The sequence below is a fragment of the Megachile rotundata genome, chromosome 15, assembly GCF_050947335.1.
Source record: "Megachile rotundata isolate GNS110a chromosome 15, iyMegRotu1, whole genome shotgun sequence".
NCBI classification, from domain to species: domain Eukaryota; kingdom Metazoa; phylum Arthropoda; class Insecta; order Hymenoptera; family Megachilidae; genus Megachile; species Megachile rotundata.
The window spans coordinates 12,878,902-12,895,114 of NC_134997.1; the positions used below are offsets into that span (position 1 = coordinate 12,878,902).

Sequence of the window (16,213 nt, forward strand, 5' to 3'; positions counted from 1 at the left end):
TCGCTTGTTCAGCGATTTTTACCACCTACCTTTGCGGCAAACCGGTATACCGGTTCTCCTCGGATACCGGTTGCTCTTTCCTGCCTATGAACTGGTCCACCCATGCACGAGACCCCCGCACCCCGCCACCCGTGTATCTTCGCCATTTTACCCTGGCCAGAAACCTTGGCGAATATCTTGCAGCCTTACCCACGCGTTTCTCCCTTTTTCTTCCACTCGAATCTAATCGCTTTATCGTCGGTGCATAAGCGAGAATTGATAATTCGCTAGAAGTAAACTTCCATAGTAGGATCTAGGTTTGATAGTAGGATAGTAGCGCCGAAATATGCAGGAAAAACAATTGTATTCAAGGCATTCGAACGAATTCGCGTAACTGGCGTATCGTTAGCGCTTCTGATACGCGACAACGGTCGACGTGACTCGTTTTATCTATGCGCATACTTGACTCGCATACAAGTCAAGTATCTCGGCGAGGTATTGACAGTCAAGAGGGATCCGTCTGTACATACCTTGACGAGCGATAAGCGACGACCGATAACGGCGCGTTTATTCACGCTCGTTAACGCGTTCGAACCTATTCTCCGGAGAATTCCGGTTGTTTCGAGTTAAGCTTTTGAATAATAAACTGCTGTTTAATTTACGCTCTGTCCATTTCTATCCTCGCGATTTGTCACGCGACGTATCCTCGCGTGCCTCTATTATCGAGTATACGCGTCAGGTCGGAAGTTTTGCATATTCCGAATTAGAAAATTGAGTGAACGGGGAAAGAACTCGAGAGGGAAAAAATAATTCAGCAAAGAGGTAAAAGTTTCGTTTCCGTGCTTCCTTGGAAAAAGAAGAAAAAAGGTAGTGGCTAAATCGAGCCACCCCGTATACGCATTCATGCATAGTACATGCGTTCCCGTCGTTCGCAAAGAGTCGCAGACGCGTTTATGTACACATCCGTACATACGTATGTACATACATACGTATGCCCGAGTGGCACATGGCCGATGTTCTATATATAAGCGGCGTTTCTATGTAAGCGGAGCGTGTAACGCCAACAGACCGGCAGATATTCCGATCGATCGTACCCGGGTTATCTGACTGCCAACGAGAATTCATTTTCCCTACCATTCGTCCTTCTCTTTCTCTTCCCTCCGTCTTTCTCGCTTATTCGTTGCGCACCCATGCACCCACCCACCTAACCCATCCACCCTTTTGCTCCTTCCGTTCTATACCCTATCGCTCCGTCTCGCTCGAGCTCCCTTCTCCGACGAGTTCGCGTTTCCTCTTTCCTCCTCTTTCGCTCGCTCCGTTTCGCTCTCCTTCCTATCACGCGTGTATAATGGATTCATGCTATGACTGCGAAGTTTCAACGCCACGCACACTGGCCCAGAATCCCGAGAAACAACTTTTCAACTTAGGGATCCTTTTCTTACGATTCGTGTTTCTTCGATCGAGGTCAACGCGTATTTTAACGACGTTCGTTTTCGTATATTTTTCCAACGAGTAATTAACGTTAAATAAATCATACGCGTTTTTTCTTTGTTCCACGCGAGGAATTCTAGCAACGTTATCTCGAACGCGGAAGCGGTACGAACACCGGTTCTCTCGAGTTATAGCAGCTTTTGCATATTTATCCGGGTAAACTCTACTCGAGCACCTTTTAAAAGCGGTTTTTCTGCCGAGGAACGTCGTCGAAGGTTTTCGATCGGAATGAAATAATCGTTTACGTAAAACGGCGGTGAAATCGTGTTTAAGGAACGTTTTAATATCGAGTAACGGATGCGATCGAACGAATCGAGGTCATTCGATCGATCGAGTCGAAGAATTTCTCAAAGTTCAAAGCCGCCAACGCGAGTTACGTCTGGCTGGATTTTTTACTTCGGTAAATAGACGAGCGGGTAATTAAGCCTTCCCATTGTTCGAGAAACCCGAGGCGATCGCGTACGATTCCTAACGAGGCATCGTGACCGAACGAAGCGTATTTTAATACCGGTGCGGTAATTGACGCCGAGCAGATAACTATCGCGCGATAATTACGCGGCGAACGAAAAATATCGAGGGGAAAAAAGCGAGCGAGGTCGAAAAGAACGTTTTCCGATCGAGTCTACGAGGTAATCGCGTTAAATCCGCCATTATAGGCGGAGGTGGCAATCAGAGTGGAATCTTTGAAACGAGTGGAACGATGAAACACTTACGTCTCGTGGCGCTGGAGCTGGTGGGATCGAAACCAGTTCGAGCCGGTCACCGTGGTGCACGTTTATCCATGAAAAATATGGCGGTCCGTCGCGCTTGACTTTCACTTACTTGACACAGCACACAACCATTTGCCGAGCACCGGCTTAAATTAATATTCGCGCCACGAGAAACCGATACGAACAGATGTCTTCCACGATTACTCTCACGGTTAACGAAATCCGTCGGATTTTATTATCTTCCTGAGACGATCTCCCTTCACTCCTTCACTGCAACAATCATCTTCGTTGTCCACTGACCTCTCTCGAAGAGGACCCCATCGATCGAACGATTCTCGCGACGATCGCGGTCGCGACACCCTCGATACTCGCCGTGATTCGGCCGGAAGAAACGATCGACTATCCGCGAACGATATCGTGGCGGATAATTTGTCTCGGACACGCTCGGTCGGGAACGCGGCGCGTTTTCGGGAGCACTGCGTTCGGGAAGGTTGCCAATTCGAAGGGCATTTCACTCGCGACTCGTATCCATCGCGCGAATCACAATTTCTTTCACGCGCGTATCGATAAACGCTCCGAAAAACGTCGAATCGCGATTCGAGAGCACACGGCGGACGCGAGTCGATCGACCTCCGACTTACTTCGCTCCGGCGAGATCGCACGCGTCAAATATGGCTGGCTCGCTGCACGGCTTCGACGCGAAATCGAAAAAAAACGCGCGAAAGAGAACCGGCGAGTCGAGTCGAACGGAGACGCTCGAGCAAAAGCCGAGGCTTTAACGCCTCGGTCCCCGCCCAACACCGTCAAACGAACCGGTTAATTTCGAGAACAAACCGTCGACTATGTTCGCGCGGAAGCGACGCGCAGCGAACTTCGGAGCGAACGGCCGCGATCGCCGCATCGCGAATCGTCGATCCTTTCGTGGTCCAGCTCCGGTTTTACACAAAATCACCTTCTTCCTCCGCCTCGGCTCCCTCTCTCTTTCTCTCTCTCTCCTTTTCCCGAGCTCGTTCGCTTTTGCACCCTTCTCTGTTCCTCGACGCACGGCACTCGATAAGCAAGCTCGTTTCTCGAAAAACCGAGCGGAAAAAACCACGGAACCGAGCGAACGGATAAAACGCCGGCACGAAGCGTCACTGCTCGTACGCGCCGATACGACGCGACGCGACGCGACGCGGCACGGCACGGTGGCAACGATAGACGAATCTTCGAGGTGGGGTGAGTCGCGAGGGTGGGGGCACCTTCACCCTCGAGACGACGACGACGGTGAGTCGACGAGTGCAAAGACAAGAGCGCGCAGACGATCGGACGCGAACTGCGATACGCGCGGCCCGCAGTGCTGCCGTCTACTGGTGCTCGTCGAGCTTCGTCCGATCCTTTCCCCCACCACTCGACTCTTCCCCCACCACCGACTCCCTGCCATAGCCTGTCTCCCCGCCCGCGCTCCGCGTCGACCGTCGCCCCGCCCGGCCCCTCGCACCCTCGACTATCCACCCGATATACTCTACCCCTTACCCCCTCCCGCTCATCCGTTACCACGACCCCCATCTCGAGACCCTAGGCAACGAGCAGCCGCCTTCGAAAACCGGGAGCGTCACGCGAGCGACGATAATATTGCAAACGTGGCTCGTTGATGCATACCCGATAAACTGTCGGGACCGACTCTCTCTCTCTCTCTCGCCCTCCTTTCGCCCTCTTGCTTTCTCTTTTCGCCAACCTTGTTTGGTCGCGATCTTCGCCCTACGATGCTCCATCGTCGAATCTTGGACTTATCGCCGTTTAACTCTTTCGCAGCCAAAAATTTACCCGGTCAAATTTTACGGATCTCCTAGTCATGGAATCATTCGCTTAACACCAAAAGGAAGCTTTCGACTGTGCCTCGTGAAATCGTTGTCAGTAAAGCGGTCGATGACCTCGATTATCTCCTGTATCGAGGATTAGACATAATCACGAGTAAACGCGCATAAAAATTCGATTCGACGTCGCTCGTTCGGACTCGCAATTGCCGAGTATCGGCGTACCTTGTGTTTATGCGCGCCAGGATACCTTCGCTTCCTCCGGTATCTCGAGTCGTTGACCCTCGCTTCTCGAATTCTTCGGATTCTAAGCTTCAAATTTCTCGCGTTCGAAAAACCGAGTGGACTCGGAATACCGTTACTCGATAAGGAACATTTCGACGCTCGGTTTTCTCCCTGTTGGCTCTCGAAAATTTCACCCAAATTCACGGTGGATAGAGGAATCCATCAGATTTCTCGGGGATAAATAAAACGGCAAACTGGTTAGGCAGTCGTGCGCGAGGAGAGCGAGACGGAGAGTCCGTTATGCATGGACGATGAAACGCGGAAGGTAGGGCGAACGAGTCGCGAGCGTGCCGGCTTTATTTATGCGGCTTACAAAGTATCGATCCGGCACGTCATTCGGGAGTAGTTTGGCCAGTCGGGAACTTTGTTGTTGGGAACTGAAAGTTTCCAAGCGGGGAAACTCCGGCACAAACAGGTGGAACGGGCGATGAAGGCCTTCTGGCGCCAGCCAATGCTACGTGCTTACTCTCGCGAGCGTGTGCGCGCGCGTGTGTACACGCGTCCTGCACAGAGCTAGGCGGACCGCTGCACGAGAGCACGAGAGCGCACCGACGACGAACGTACACGTGCAATTCCGACCCTCCGCGCGCGTCAACGATATCGAGAGAGTCGGCGCGAGGGAGGGGCCACAAACAACCCTCCGTCACCAGAGATTCAAGGAGAAATTGCCAGGGTCAACCCCGTCTATCGTGAGATGCCACGGAATAAATGATCCTACCTCCGGTGTTGCGAGTTCCAGCGAAATAACGTTGCATCGCCGAAATAGGCTACGATCGGCCACGACCGAGTTCGCTCGCGATCGAATCGTTAATACGCGCGAAACGGAATTAAGTCGAGACGAAATTCTAGAGACGATATTACACTGGAACAAGCTTCTCTCCTCTCAAATACTGATTTGAAAATTCTCTACTCGTTAGAATAAAGCGTCTTCGATCGTTTAGTTTGGAAGAACTGTTCTCGAAACTTGTAGGCGAACGCCAAGTTTTGCAGCGAGTTGGCTGCCGTTAATTAAGGCCGCTCGGAAAACGACGATCGTTTCGAAACGCAAATATAATCGGTGGAAAGTTGCCGGGGCACGGAAACGAAATTCTCCGGGGCATTTTGGTTCGAATAATTTATTCGCGAACGCGTGCGGGGCCGAGGTTGCGGAAGCTCGAGCAGTATCGCGATTAATGCCATTTCCTAGCGAGCTTTTCCACCGGATGCTTCTTTGGTTTGTTCTTCTTTTTCTCTCGCTTTTTTTCACCCTTTGTATCGACGAATTTTAACGAATTACTTCTTCTCGAGCGTAATAGTCGGACGTTAGTAAAGGCCGGCGGCTCCCGGGACCGTCGTCGCGATTAAACTTTCATGAAACTTTCGATGCAAATTTAATTACCGCGAAATTGAGTCGCGTACAAAGGAACGGAAGCATCGTCGGTAGTTCGATGGATTCGAGGAATTCCAGGCCAAATTCCAGCTCGATTCAATGTTCGAGAAGGGGTAATCGATGTTTAGAAATGTCGAACGGCCACGCGATCGCCAGATTTCGATGTGGTTCTCAAAAATTTCTACCGTTTAGCAGCGATCACGTCTAATTTTAGACGATCGCTAACGAACGCCAATGCGAACGAATGCGTAATAAATGATAAACTTACTGGTTCCTGGCTGGTCTAATCAATGATTCATGGTCGCCAGTTGGCGGATATAGGCGTACCTTTCAACCAGAATCGTACCACGATCGTCTCGCTGTAAACGGAATAAAACGTTGCAGAGGAAGTACCGTGGACCGGCAATTCGAGCATGCAGCGTGCGTCCGTAGGGGTAGGAGCGCGCTCGCGAGCGTCAAAGGATGCAGGCTTCGGCGTAGACAGGCGAAACGAAACTTGCCGGAATTTCGGATAGTTCGGGAACGAAATTAACCAATTTACAGGCTGATGTTTTGCGTTAGCTCTGGCCGGGCAGGGATGTGTTTCGCGCCAACCACCAGCTAACCCCCACTGTCGACAACACCCCCACCAACGTGACCTGCCCGAGAATCAATACAGCTACCGACCGCCGCCCCAACCCCATCCAGCCAGCCAGCCAGCCACCCACCCCTGCCCCACCTACTTTCCACGCTACGCACCCCCTTTTGCCATTCTCGAGTGCCGATTCCCATTCTGGGTTCGCAGCTTCAACCCGTCTCTTTCTCTTTCTTTCTGTCTCTCTCTCTCTCCTCGTCCACCGAGCTGCCGTTTCTCCTCTACGCGTTTCTCTTTCTGCCACTCTAACCCCCAGGCCTGCATTCTCCCCTCCCGTCGTCACCCCCTTCCGTTTCATTCTGTTCCATCCACGAGGATCTTTCTCTTTCGGCCGTGTCTCGATCGTTCTCGCTCTCGCGGACCAACCCCTGCCAGCTCGTCCTCCCACGTGCCACGAGGCTCGATCCTTTTCTTCGAGAGCTGCCGGCTCGCCGTACACTCGGCCAACCACCCCTATTGGCTGAACGACCCTTGGAAGCGGCTAGATTTCCAGGAGAGTATAAAGATGAGACGGGACCGATGAAAATGGCAGCGAACAACGGGGCAAGGGGCGTGCAGATAGAAACAAGAGGAAGTTTACGAGCCGGACATTCCAGGTGAACTTGAGCGAGTCCGACAGAGATATTGGCAACCGGCCAAATCCTCTCCGATGGGACGCGTTTGCCCGATATTTACGTTCCGATCGATCGACGCTGTTTCGTGTTTTTCGACCGGGTTTTGATCGTTAACCTTTCGAACGTCAGTCTCCGTCTGACAACCGAAACTCCGTGTCAGATTTTCGACATATTCCTGTGACCTTGCCTTTCTCACCCGAACGAATTCCCGATTAGGAAAACTCCACGGGGTTTCCCTCCGCTGGTTCGCGTTTAATTGACGGCACGACTCGAGGCCTCTTTTTAAAGAAGCTGTCGGTGAATTTAATGAGAAACACGATGTGCCGCTAGGGGAACGATCCTTCTTATCCCCCTATTCTCGCGCGAAGGGAACGCGAGTGTTTCCGTACACAGTTCCCTCGCGGAACTCGATGTTGTCGAGGGATCGGAGGGCGGAAATGCAACGGAAGATCGTATTGTACCGACGCGATAGAGGAAGAACGCGAAAACTTCATCGACTCCGAGCCAGTGTTTAATTATGACTAAGCTGCAACGATTTCTTATCCGAGCAATTTTTAGGCTCCACCGCAGATAACGACGCGACGGTTACGCAACCTTCGAGAAGTGTCCGCGATAAAACTTAATCGCGTGGCACATTTTTATTTCTTCTTCCAAAGAAATAGAATACTTCGGGAAATTAATCGAACCGATAAAACGGCGTCTTCTTCGGATAAATTCTATAAATTCCTCCGCTTATCTCGCAGATTGTAGCAGATACGAACCTTTTTAATTATCATGAGAGTCAGAAGAACGATCTTATCGAGATTTTTTAAAGCGAAGACACGCGTGAAACGGTCGTTAAAGGTTTACGATCGAGCGGTCGAACAACGCGAGCCAAGTTTCTTGAATTTTCAGGATCCCGGTGGTATCCTGGCGAGTTGGCTGTCGGAAGTTGGCCCGAAGAGTGCGTGGAAAGTTGGCGGAATTCGTGACAGCCATAAGTCGACAAGTTCTCGAGCTAGCTTATAGGAGTTCGAAAACTCGCCGAAAGGGATTAAGCCAGCGACTGCTCGCTCGTAATGGAACTTGCTCTCTCCAGTTTCGAGACGCTTCTTCGAAACGCCCATTAGAGCCACTTTAAACACCATGCTACGAGCTCGACTTTCTCGGTCGCTTCTTTCCGACGATCGGACATCTTCGTCAAAATCGCGAAAACGACCAAGTTTACGGACGTTTATCCACTCGGGAGTTAACGTTCGATATAATCGGAAGCTCGGGTTTTGCGGGAAAGAAAATGATTTACGAACGACGGGGTTTCTCTCGCGTTAACGAGATTGTAAGGTCGACGGAGAGAATTCGGGAAGTTCCTCGCGAAACTTTCTTCCCGGGACACGAAGAAATTTCAAAGAAGGAATAACTGTTCGTGCAGACGCTGGCAACGTCGGATTCGAAACTTTCAGAGAATTACTTCGCTAACGATAGAAAGTTTTGAGTTGTCGAAACGGCAAAGGGACGGGGCAACCGGGGTTAACGCTTGCGACCGAGGCTGAACTTACTTCGAATACTGACTTCTGATTACCATTTCCAAAGCTTTCGTTCAATCGCCGATTCCGCTGCTGCAATTAACGCGATTGCACACCCTATTTTTTTATCTCTTGAATTAAATCTTTGGGCTCAACATCCACAATGTGGAAGCTCTATCGATATCTACTCGATTCGAAGTTTATAAGTATCCAGAATTAATATCTGATTTCGTATCGACGTAAGTGCTGATTACGATACAAAGATAAAGAATATCGTATCCGAGAAAACACAAATTCACGGGTGACAAAGATCGTTTGCGAGAAGCAGTTGTCCGGCGTATTCGATTACCGTCTGGCCAGGAAATCGAGCGAAGAGGACACGAAGAAGGTGGAGCAATCGTGTTCGTGTCGAGCGGAAGTCGGCCGCAAAGGTAGCAACGGACTCTATTCCTGATTCCTGAAAGCTCGAGAGAGCCGCAAACACGATTTTATTGATTTCCCGCGTTAAAGGGAAGCAGTCGATTCGCCTGCACCCGTGTCACTGGCTCAACTTTTTCGCGGTGTAATTGTAACCGATCTCGAATAGAACTCGAAGAACAAGAATACGAGTTGACGGGTAACGATAAGGTGATAAGTCCGGTCCGTCGAAAGTTACCCTGTTCGTTATCTTATAGGTGCGAAACCGTCCAAGGACTTTTTCGAAGCTCGTAAACTCAACGATAAACTTTTATTCTCCTGCAGAATTAAACCGTGCTTATATCATTGGCTAAAAATAAAACGTTCAAAGGCTACGAGCAAGTTTTTGTCCTTGGGATAAGACGTAGCTAAAAGGTGGTCGCAAGAAGAAAGTTATCTTTACGTTCTCGCGAGGTTATCGCACCGTTTGACTCGAAAACAGGTATTAACCTCGATAAGCGTGAAATTAATTCGTTGATCGATCAGAAACTAATTCGTCGAAAAGCTCATACCGCGGCTAGACGCGATCGAACTTCGAATTCCTGCGGTATCGCGGTCAATAGATTTCGATCGAAAATAGGGTGACGCGAAGAAAAGGAAAATATGACACACTGTTCGAATCGTTTATCGTAAACTACATAGCCATTTAATAATAGAACAGAATTGCATTTCACTCACCACAACAAGCGCGTGCGTCAGAGCAGTCGATGACCTCGACCTCCTCGGTGTCATGCCGACGACCTCGCCTCTCATGATGCTCTCCACGACTGCGAAAAAGGAGAAAAAGGATTGAGTTGACACCGTTATTCGAACTTCTTACGTTTTCTTCATTTTTTGTGAAAAGTTATTCGAATTTTTCTCGCTTCTCTAATTTTTCCCAGATTTAAATTATGTAAATCGAGTCGATATCACGAGTTTAAATTTTAATTGGAACTGGTTTTCAGAATCAAGAGACGTCGAGAATTTTTAATACAATTTTCCTATATTTCGAAAATACCCGCAGGCAAATTTAAGCTCCGGAATAGTTAAAGTCTGTCGAAACGAGCTATTCTTCGAGGAATATCGGGACAGAAGAATTATTCAATTTGTCGCGGAGAGAGCGATTCTGCGTCAATATTCGTCGCGAAGGTCATTCGTGACTCACCTCCGTCGCCAATCAGCCGCATTTGTACTAAACTGGGGTCCTCGTTGTGATCCTCGAGAACTGTGTCGTCGGTGACAGTCAGGTCCTGAAATTGCATCGCAGCCAGCGTGAATAAGCAATCAAACGCGTGGTTTCAACGATTCCGCGATATCGAGGCCACGCTTCGAAATTAATTAACTCGTGTATCAGATAGCAATTGATTCGTAAGAGTTTGCTAACGTTAAAGAACCGCAATTTCTCGTAGAACGAGACGTCCACCAGGGAAACGTTAACGGAAAAAGCATCCCTCGACCCGAATACTCGAGGGCGATCAATCGAAACATCGAGCCACTTCCGAACGACGATAAATCTTTTTCACGAGCAATTTATAGATCGGGCAGATGGTTCGCCTCCAACGAACCTGGCAATCTCTGTCGCGGCGTATCTGCCAATTTAAGGGTTAAAAGGTCGTCCAGCCGATGGATCGCTCGTTAAGACGCCTCACGATCGCAGCCTTCTCCGTCAACGTCTTTGACCGATCGACTCGTTCGTTAATCGTTCTGTCGACTCCTTTCGTCGCAAGTGAAAGTATCCTACTCTACAGCTTCTATTTTTACCGCGCGTTCTATATTTATTTCATTACCATTACGTAAAAGTATCGTCCACGATATTTAAATTTTTTTAAGTGGAAACTGAAGCCGTCGCGAGATCGCAAAGACGTTGTAATAAAAGGAATTTAGATCTCACCTTGGTGGACTCGTTGTAGCCGACGATGACGGCAGTGTACCATTGCGTGGTGCCTTCGGCGCGATAAACCTCGACCCTGAAGCCCACCAGGACGCTCGGCGTGGTCAGCAGGATCCTCTGTCCATCCTGCATCTCTGCCCATCGTCTGACCGCGCTCGCCCAAGGCACCGAGCCCTTCGTCAGCTCCCATTCCTGCTGCAAAACGAACACCCGGTTGATGCCTCGTTATCGATCAAACGAGAGATACGATCAAAGACAATTAAAAGAGCTCTCGACGTTTTATTAACACGAGCAATTTATTTGGAAATAATCGCGAATTTTCAGCGACACGAATTCTATTCTTGATACGGAATATAATAACGATAGCTATCGTTCTTGATCGATAAATTGCTCGGGGCGATATTTCGCATCCTAATTGGACGATTAATTCTCGTTCGGCAGCGGTTCGTTACAGTCGTACGTTTCGTCGACGAATCTCTTCGAGTGTTCTCTTTTTCGATCGATCGAATTTGACGACAAAGCTTCGCCGAAATAATTGACGGATTAATTTTAATACCGAGGCAATCGAGTAACTTTCGACGCGGTCATGGAACAGTAGAGGAGTGGTTCGGTAATCGATAAAATCGTAGCGATCGCATTGTTCCATTGACTTCGTTCTCGGCAATTTTCCACGAGAACGCGAAGTACAATACACGCGAGGAAACGTTGCGTCAATGTTTCCCTTACGTCAGGATCGCGTCGTTACGTCAGACGCGTTGTGCAATCACGATGCGAGGCATGACGACGGTGATGCACGATAATGGCAGTCATATAACGGCAATTATAACGCTATTACCGAAGACGTCGCCAGCACTTAACGGCCTCGGAGACGATCGTCGACGATTTGCTCGACGTTTCGTGCACGATATTCTCGACGTTCTTTCCCTACTTCTTCGATAAAATCTTATATCTCTAAATTCCGGTTCTCGATTCTACAGCAATCGAACGACGTTATATACTTAAATCAAGCTACAATCGTAGACGCACGGCCATTTTCACCGTAACAGCGCGTTAAACGCCACAGTGAAATCGTGGTACGATCATCCAGAATCCATTTACGAATGTACACCGTTCTACGAAATTATTTAGATCGAGTTGAGGAGTTCGAGGTCCACGAATCAGATTCTCCGGTAATCGGTCTAATTCGACGGAGAAAAAGGCGAGAAGAAAGACGAGAAAGACCGGTGTCTCGCGAGGTTTGCCAAGGACCGTTAGGCAGAACGGGAATATGTTGGCGCCTCGCGTTGGCCGTTCTCCAACGTTCGCGAATGTTGGTGCACCGGTGAGTCGTCGACAAACCGGCAGCTGGCCAGCCTGAAACAAGAGCAAAGCGCGCGAAGAAACGACCAGGCTCCGGTAGGAATCGCGAACGAATCCACGTGTTCTTTCTCGTGGCGTATACTCGTGTGTCGGCGCGACGCGTCTACGCGCCTCCTTCGGCATGCGAGTAGATCGCTATGCGCCCCGAAACAGCCGGCAGAAAGAACCCGTTGCATTTATAGTTCAGGGTCAGCAGACTCGTCGCTCTTTTGCGCCTCGACCAATTTCGACCCGTCACTCCTACCAACTTTCTTTCTCTCTTTATTTTTCTAACGCGATGTCTCTCTTCCGCGCAACACCTTTCAGCCGTTCTCCTTTTACTTCTTTCATACGTTTATCCGTTTCTTTCCTGTGGCTCTTCTTTTACCGAGCCTTTCATATTCTTTTTCAGCCATTGTTACCTCGCCGAGTTGCACCGGTTGCTTCTTTTTCCTCTTTACGAAGCGGTTCTACGTCTTCTTTCGCTCCCTCCATTTGCATATGTACGTCTTTTTGCTCTCTCTCGCTCCCCTCTTTCTCCCGTCAATTCTTTGCAGCGGAGGGAAAGTGCAGCTGCGGTTATCAGGAAATCGATGATCGAACGCGTGACGAGCGGTGACCGTGCACCGATCATCTCCGGTGACCCCGATTCTACTCGTATTCGTACACGAGCGTTTTATCGATTTATCGAAAATATGCCTCCTTCCGCGTTCTTCGTAATCCCTTCGAATTATTCTCCTCGTCCGTAAACGGCTCGTTAAAGAATCGATAGTAGCCGTTCGTGGAACAACGAGTGACACCGAAAGAGTTAATACGTAACAAGGTGACCACCGTGTTCGCGAAACTTGTATAGCTCGAACGACTTACAATCCCCGCCAACCAGGAAAACTTTTAACGGTAAAAGTTCCGCTAGTTTAATTACTTGGAAACAATTCCCCGCATCCTCGCCCACCCGCTCGAACGTAAAAACTTTTTCTAGCACGGTGAATCGTTCCTGCCGACGAACAGCCATTCGCTGATCGATCGTATCGTTTTTCGTGCTACCTCCTCCACGACCGTGCAGCTTTTTCGCGGCAAAATCGATCGAGAAAGCGTATCGAGCCATTATAAATGCAATCTTGGAAGTTTTGTAACGAGCAACGGAGCTCGCGAGAATAATAAATGAATAAATCATCGGAGGGAATAGACTTTTGGGTGACCTATACACGAAGAGTTTCCCTACCGTGTCCTTCGAGCACGGTTGCTCGCGGACGGGGCAACGATTCCCCGAGGGCTGTCGGATAGGTCAACGGCCTCGAAACTTGCTCCCGAGTTTCCTTCGTGCTCTAACGAAGTAAGTTTCTAGTTGTCGAGTGGCTTTGGGAGAGTCCGGGGGAGAGAACTCGCGTGCCACTTAATCGGCTAACTATCCTATCGCGTCTTATCGATTAGACCAGTCAACGAAAGAGAAGTTGAACCCGTTCGAAAATCGCGCTACGTTTCTTCGCTCGAATGATACTCACGGTGAACGGCTTCAGTCTCGAATAATCGACAAAGTCCAACCTTCTATCTTGCATGAATTCGAGAGGCATCGCGTCTTCTGGCAATTCTGCACGCGCCACCAGCGGATAAAATGTCTGCAAGCATATCACAGCAATGACTCTCTGTTTCGTATTTCGGGCGATTGTTTTCACACCGGAACGGTTACACGGATAAATCAAAACTATTTTCTACATATTGAATAAACTTCGAAAGCGCCAAAGGCCGGTCGTCTAAAATTAAACGTTACGAGGACCAACGGCTGATCCAAAAATAAGAAGCCGTTCATTCAAGTCTACACGCGTATAGCTAGTTTCGATATCTTTCGCGTGGTGAAAACATGATTTAACTTACGAGAGCAGGCCAGGCGACGGTGTTTGCGACTGCGGTGGCACCCCTCAGGGGTTTCCCGTTGATACGATGATGATGATGGTGATGATGGTGATGGTGATTGTTATTCGCGTGATTGTGGTGATCTATGGCGATGAGACTGGCATGCCTGGGGTCAGGTCGCTCGGCCCAATACAGACCCTTTTCCACCAGGAAGAAGGAGAACACCGCGTCCCTGTACGGCGACAACCATTCTCTCCTTTGCCACTCTACGTCGTCGTACTCGACGAGGATCTGTAACAAACAGTTCGATGACTTCACTTTTTAAATTCGCGAGAATTCACCTTGTTTTTGTATCCACATTGAGCGACCTACATTCGAACGTCACCTACGTTTCTACCTATTTGTAGTGCAAGTTTTCCTCCACAAAGTGGAAGATTAACCCCTTAACCCACAAATTTTTCTCGGAGCCACTTAATTATTACTGCGGCGTCAAATAAAGAACGTTCAAATGTTAGATATATTTCAGATCTTCAATTATGCAATTGGTGTCGAAATTCGATCTAGGTTTGCTGCATTTGTAACGTGCGTCACGACTCGTTGTTATAAGCCAAGGGGTTAACAACGTCCATTATTCGTAAATCAGTAACAGTGTCGAAAGGACAGTGGAAGGGTGGATTCTCACGGTCGGTTTACTCCGGGGCTTCGTTAACGCGATAAATTCGCCGCCAGGGAGCCGAGCGCGACCGCGAGCGATCGCTAATTGAAGGTCGACCTGGTGCGTCGCCCTAATAAACGCGAACGTGTCGATCGCTCTCGATCGTTTTCACCGATTTTCTACGTTTTCCTTCCATCAAGTTCACTTCATTCGTATATACCTTATTTTCTGAAATAAAATTCTGTCCAAGCCCACGGCTCTAATAAAAACTTCCAACGAAGTGTCCGATAACTTCTGACGAAGTTAACTTCTTACAAAGTTATCAGTCTTCTAGACGATACATTAAAATTATTCCAGCGATCTCTCGAAATTCAAAGCGTTTAACTCGATAGCGCATCGCTAGATAAAAGTGCGGGGAAAACGAGATCCGTAATAGTTTCGGAGCGGACCGGCAGGCGGCGATACTTGTCAGAGTGGGGAACAGCGATGGCCGCCATGCTGGAAAAGCCCCGCCTCCAAGTGACTCGCTAGCACCGCCCGCCCGGTTGCCATGGTGACGCGCTATCGGCCATTTTGGTACCGCGACCTACCACAACCTTCTCCTACTATCTAACCTCCCTACCACCACCTCCGGCTTCGACCACGATTTTAACCCCCGCCTCCGCCGCCTCTCGCACGCCACCTACTGTTGTCACGCGCCGTCCTCGTTCGCTCCGTTTCTCTCGTTCCTCTCGTTCATGAACCACGGAACGATACACGCGTGTTCGTCTTTCCCTCCAACGAAACAATAACTTCTGACTACATAACACGAGGGGAACGCACGACCTTCGGAACCCAGATTAGCTCCAAACTTTGCGTAATTGTAATTCTTTCGGGATTTATTTTTGTAACTATTTATTTATTCGTTTTGTTAATTATAGATTTAATTGGCAAGGTTCATTTGATTTTTCATATGAAACTTTCATTCACTCTACATTTTTAATTACTGTGAAATATAATTTATATTTAAAAAATAATATTAGTTTTTATTTTGACAATTCACAATGAATTATAACAAAGTGGTATTCTATAACAAAGTTGTCTTTTTTATTTTTAAACGGTCGATGTAAATTTTAGAATAGAGCGTATAGAATATTAAAATACTTGGGGCGTTCTATTTTTTCTTGCAGAGCTATCGTTCCAGCGTCCCCGTAATTGCGCAAAATTTGGGACAAATATCCAGATCGAGCACACGTTCTACACTGAATTGTTCGTTGGTTTTTTTTAAAGGACAACCGAACGGCTGTTCGGAAAGATATTTCAATAAATTTGCATGTTACTCGAGCTGCCGGTCGGTTCGAATGCACCGCAGCTTTGCATCGAATACCCATTCTTCCGAGGGGAGTTTAAAGCGAGCCCAAAATAGAGGTCATTGACCGGATGTTCCTTCGAACCTTCCGTGACTCGAACCGTTATCATATCCACGCTCTAGCCGCGTAACAATGCCCGGAGGCGTGGAAAAAGGTCGTTATCGAATTCTAAATCCTAACGATCGCGTTTCTTCTACGGAAACCTGAATATTTTACTTATGGCTATGACGTAAAATCCGATAGTACGAAAAAACGAGAACAGGTATTAAAAAAGAAGGGAGGAAAAATCTTTCGAACGAATTTCGTATGGAGGC

General features: G+C 48.6%; 1 protein-coding gene across 18 annotated transcripts in view; it reads right to left on the reverse strand.

The window, feature by feature from the left end:
• The window catches only part of Kdm3 (Lysine demethylase 3), a 137,233-nt gene that overhangs the window by 99,215 nt on the left and 21,805 nt on the right, over window positions 1-16,213 (reverse strand). For 7 of the 18 annotated variants that reach the window (XM_076540177.1, XM_076540174.1, XM_076540179.1 and 4 more), the window contains exons 2-6: window positions 13,917-14,186; window positions 13,547-13,660; window positions 10,707-10,901; window positions 9,981-10,065; window positions 9,515-9,603 (exon numbers count right to left, since the gene is read on the reverse strand). In XM_076540177.1, the coding sequence (XP_076396292.1) occupies window positions 9,515-9,603; window positions 9,981-10,065; window positions 10,707-10,901; window positions 13,547-13,660; window positions 13,917-14,186 (753 nt within the window). Of the gene's footprint in view, window positions 1-29; window positions 162-9,514; window positions 9,604-9,980; window positions 10,066-10,706; window positions 10,902-13,546; window positions 13,661-13,916; window positions 14,187-16,213 lie in introns of those variants that run through there. The other 11 variants (XM_076540183.1, XM_076540185.1, XM_076540191.1 and 8 more) reach the window with 9 other exon arrangements.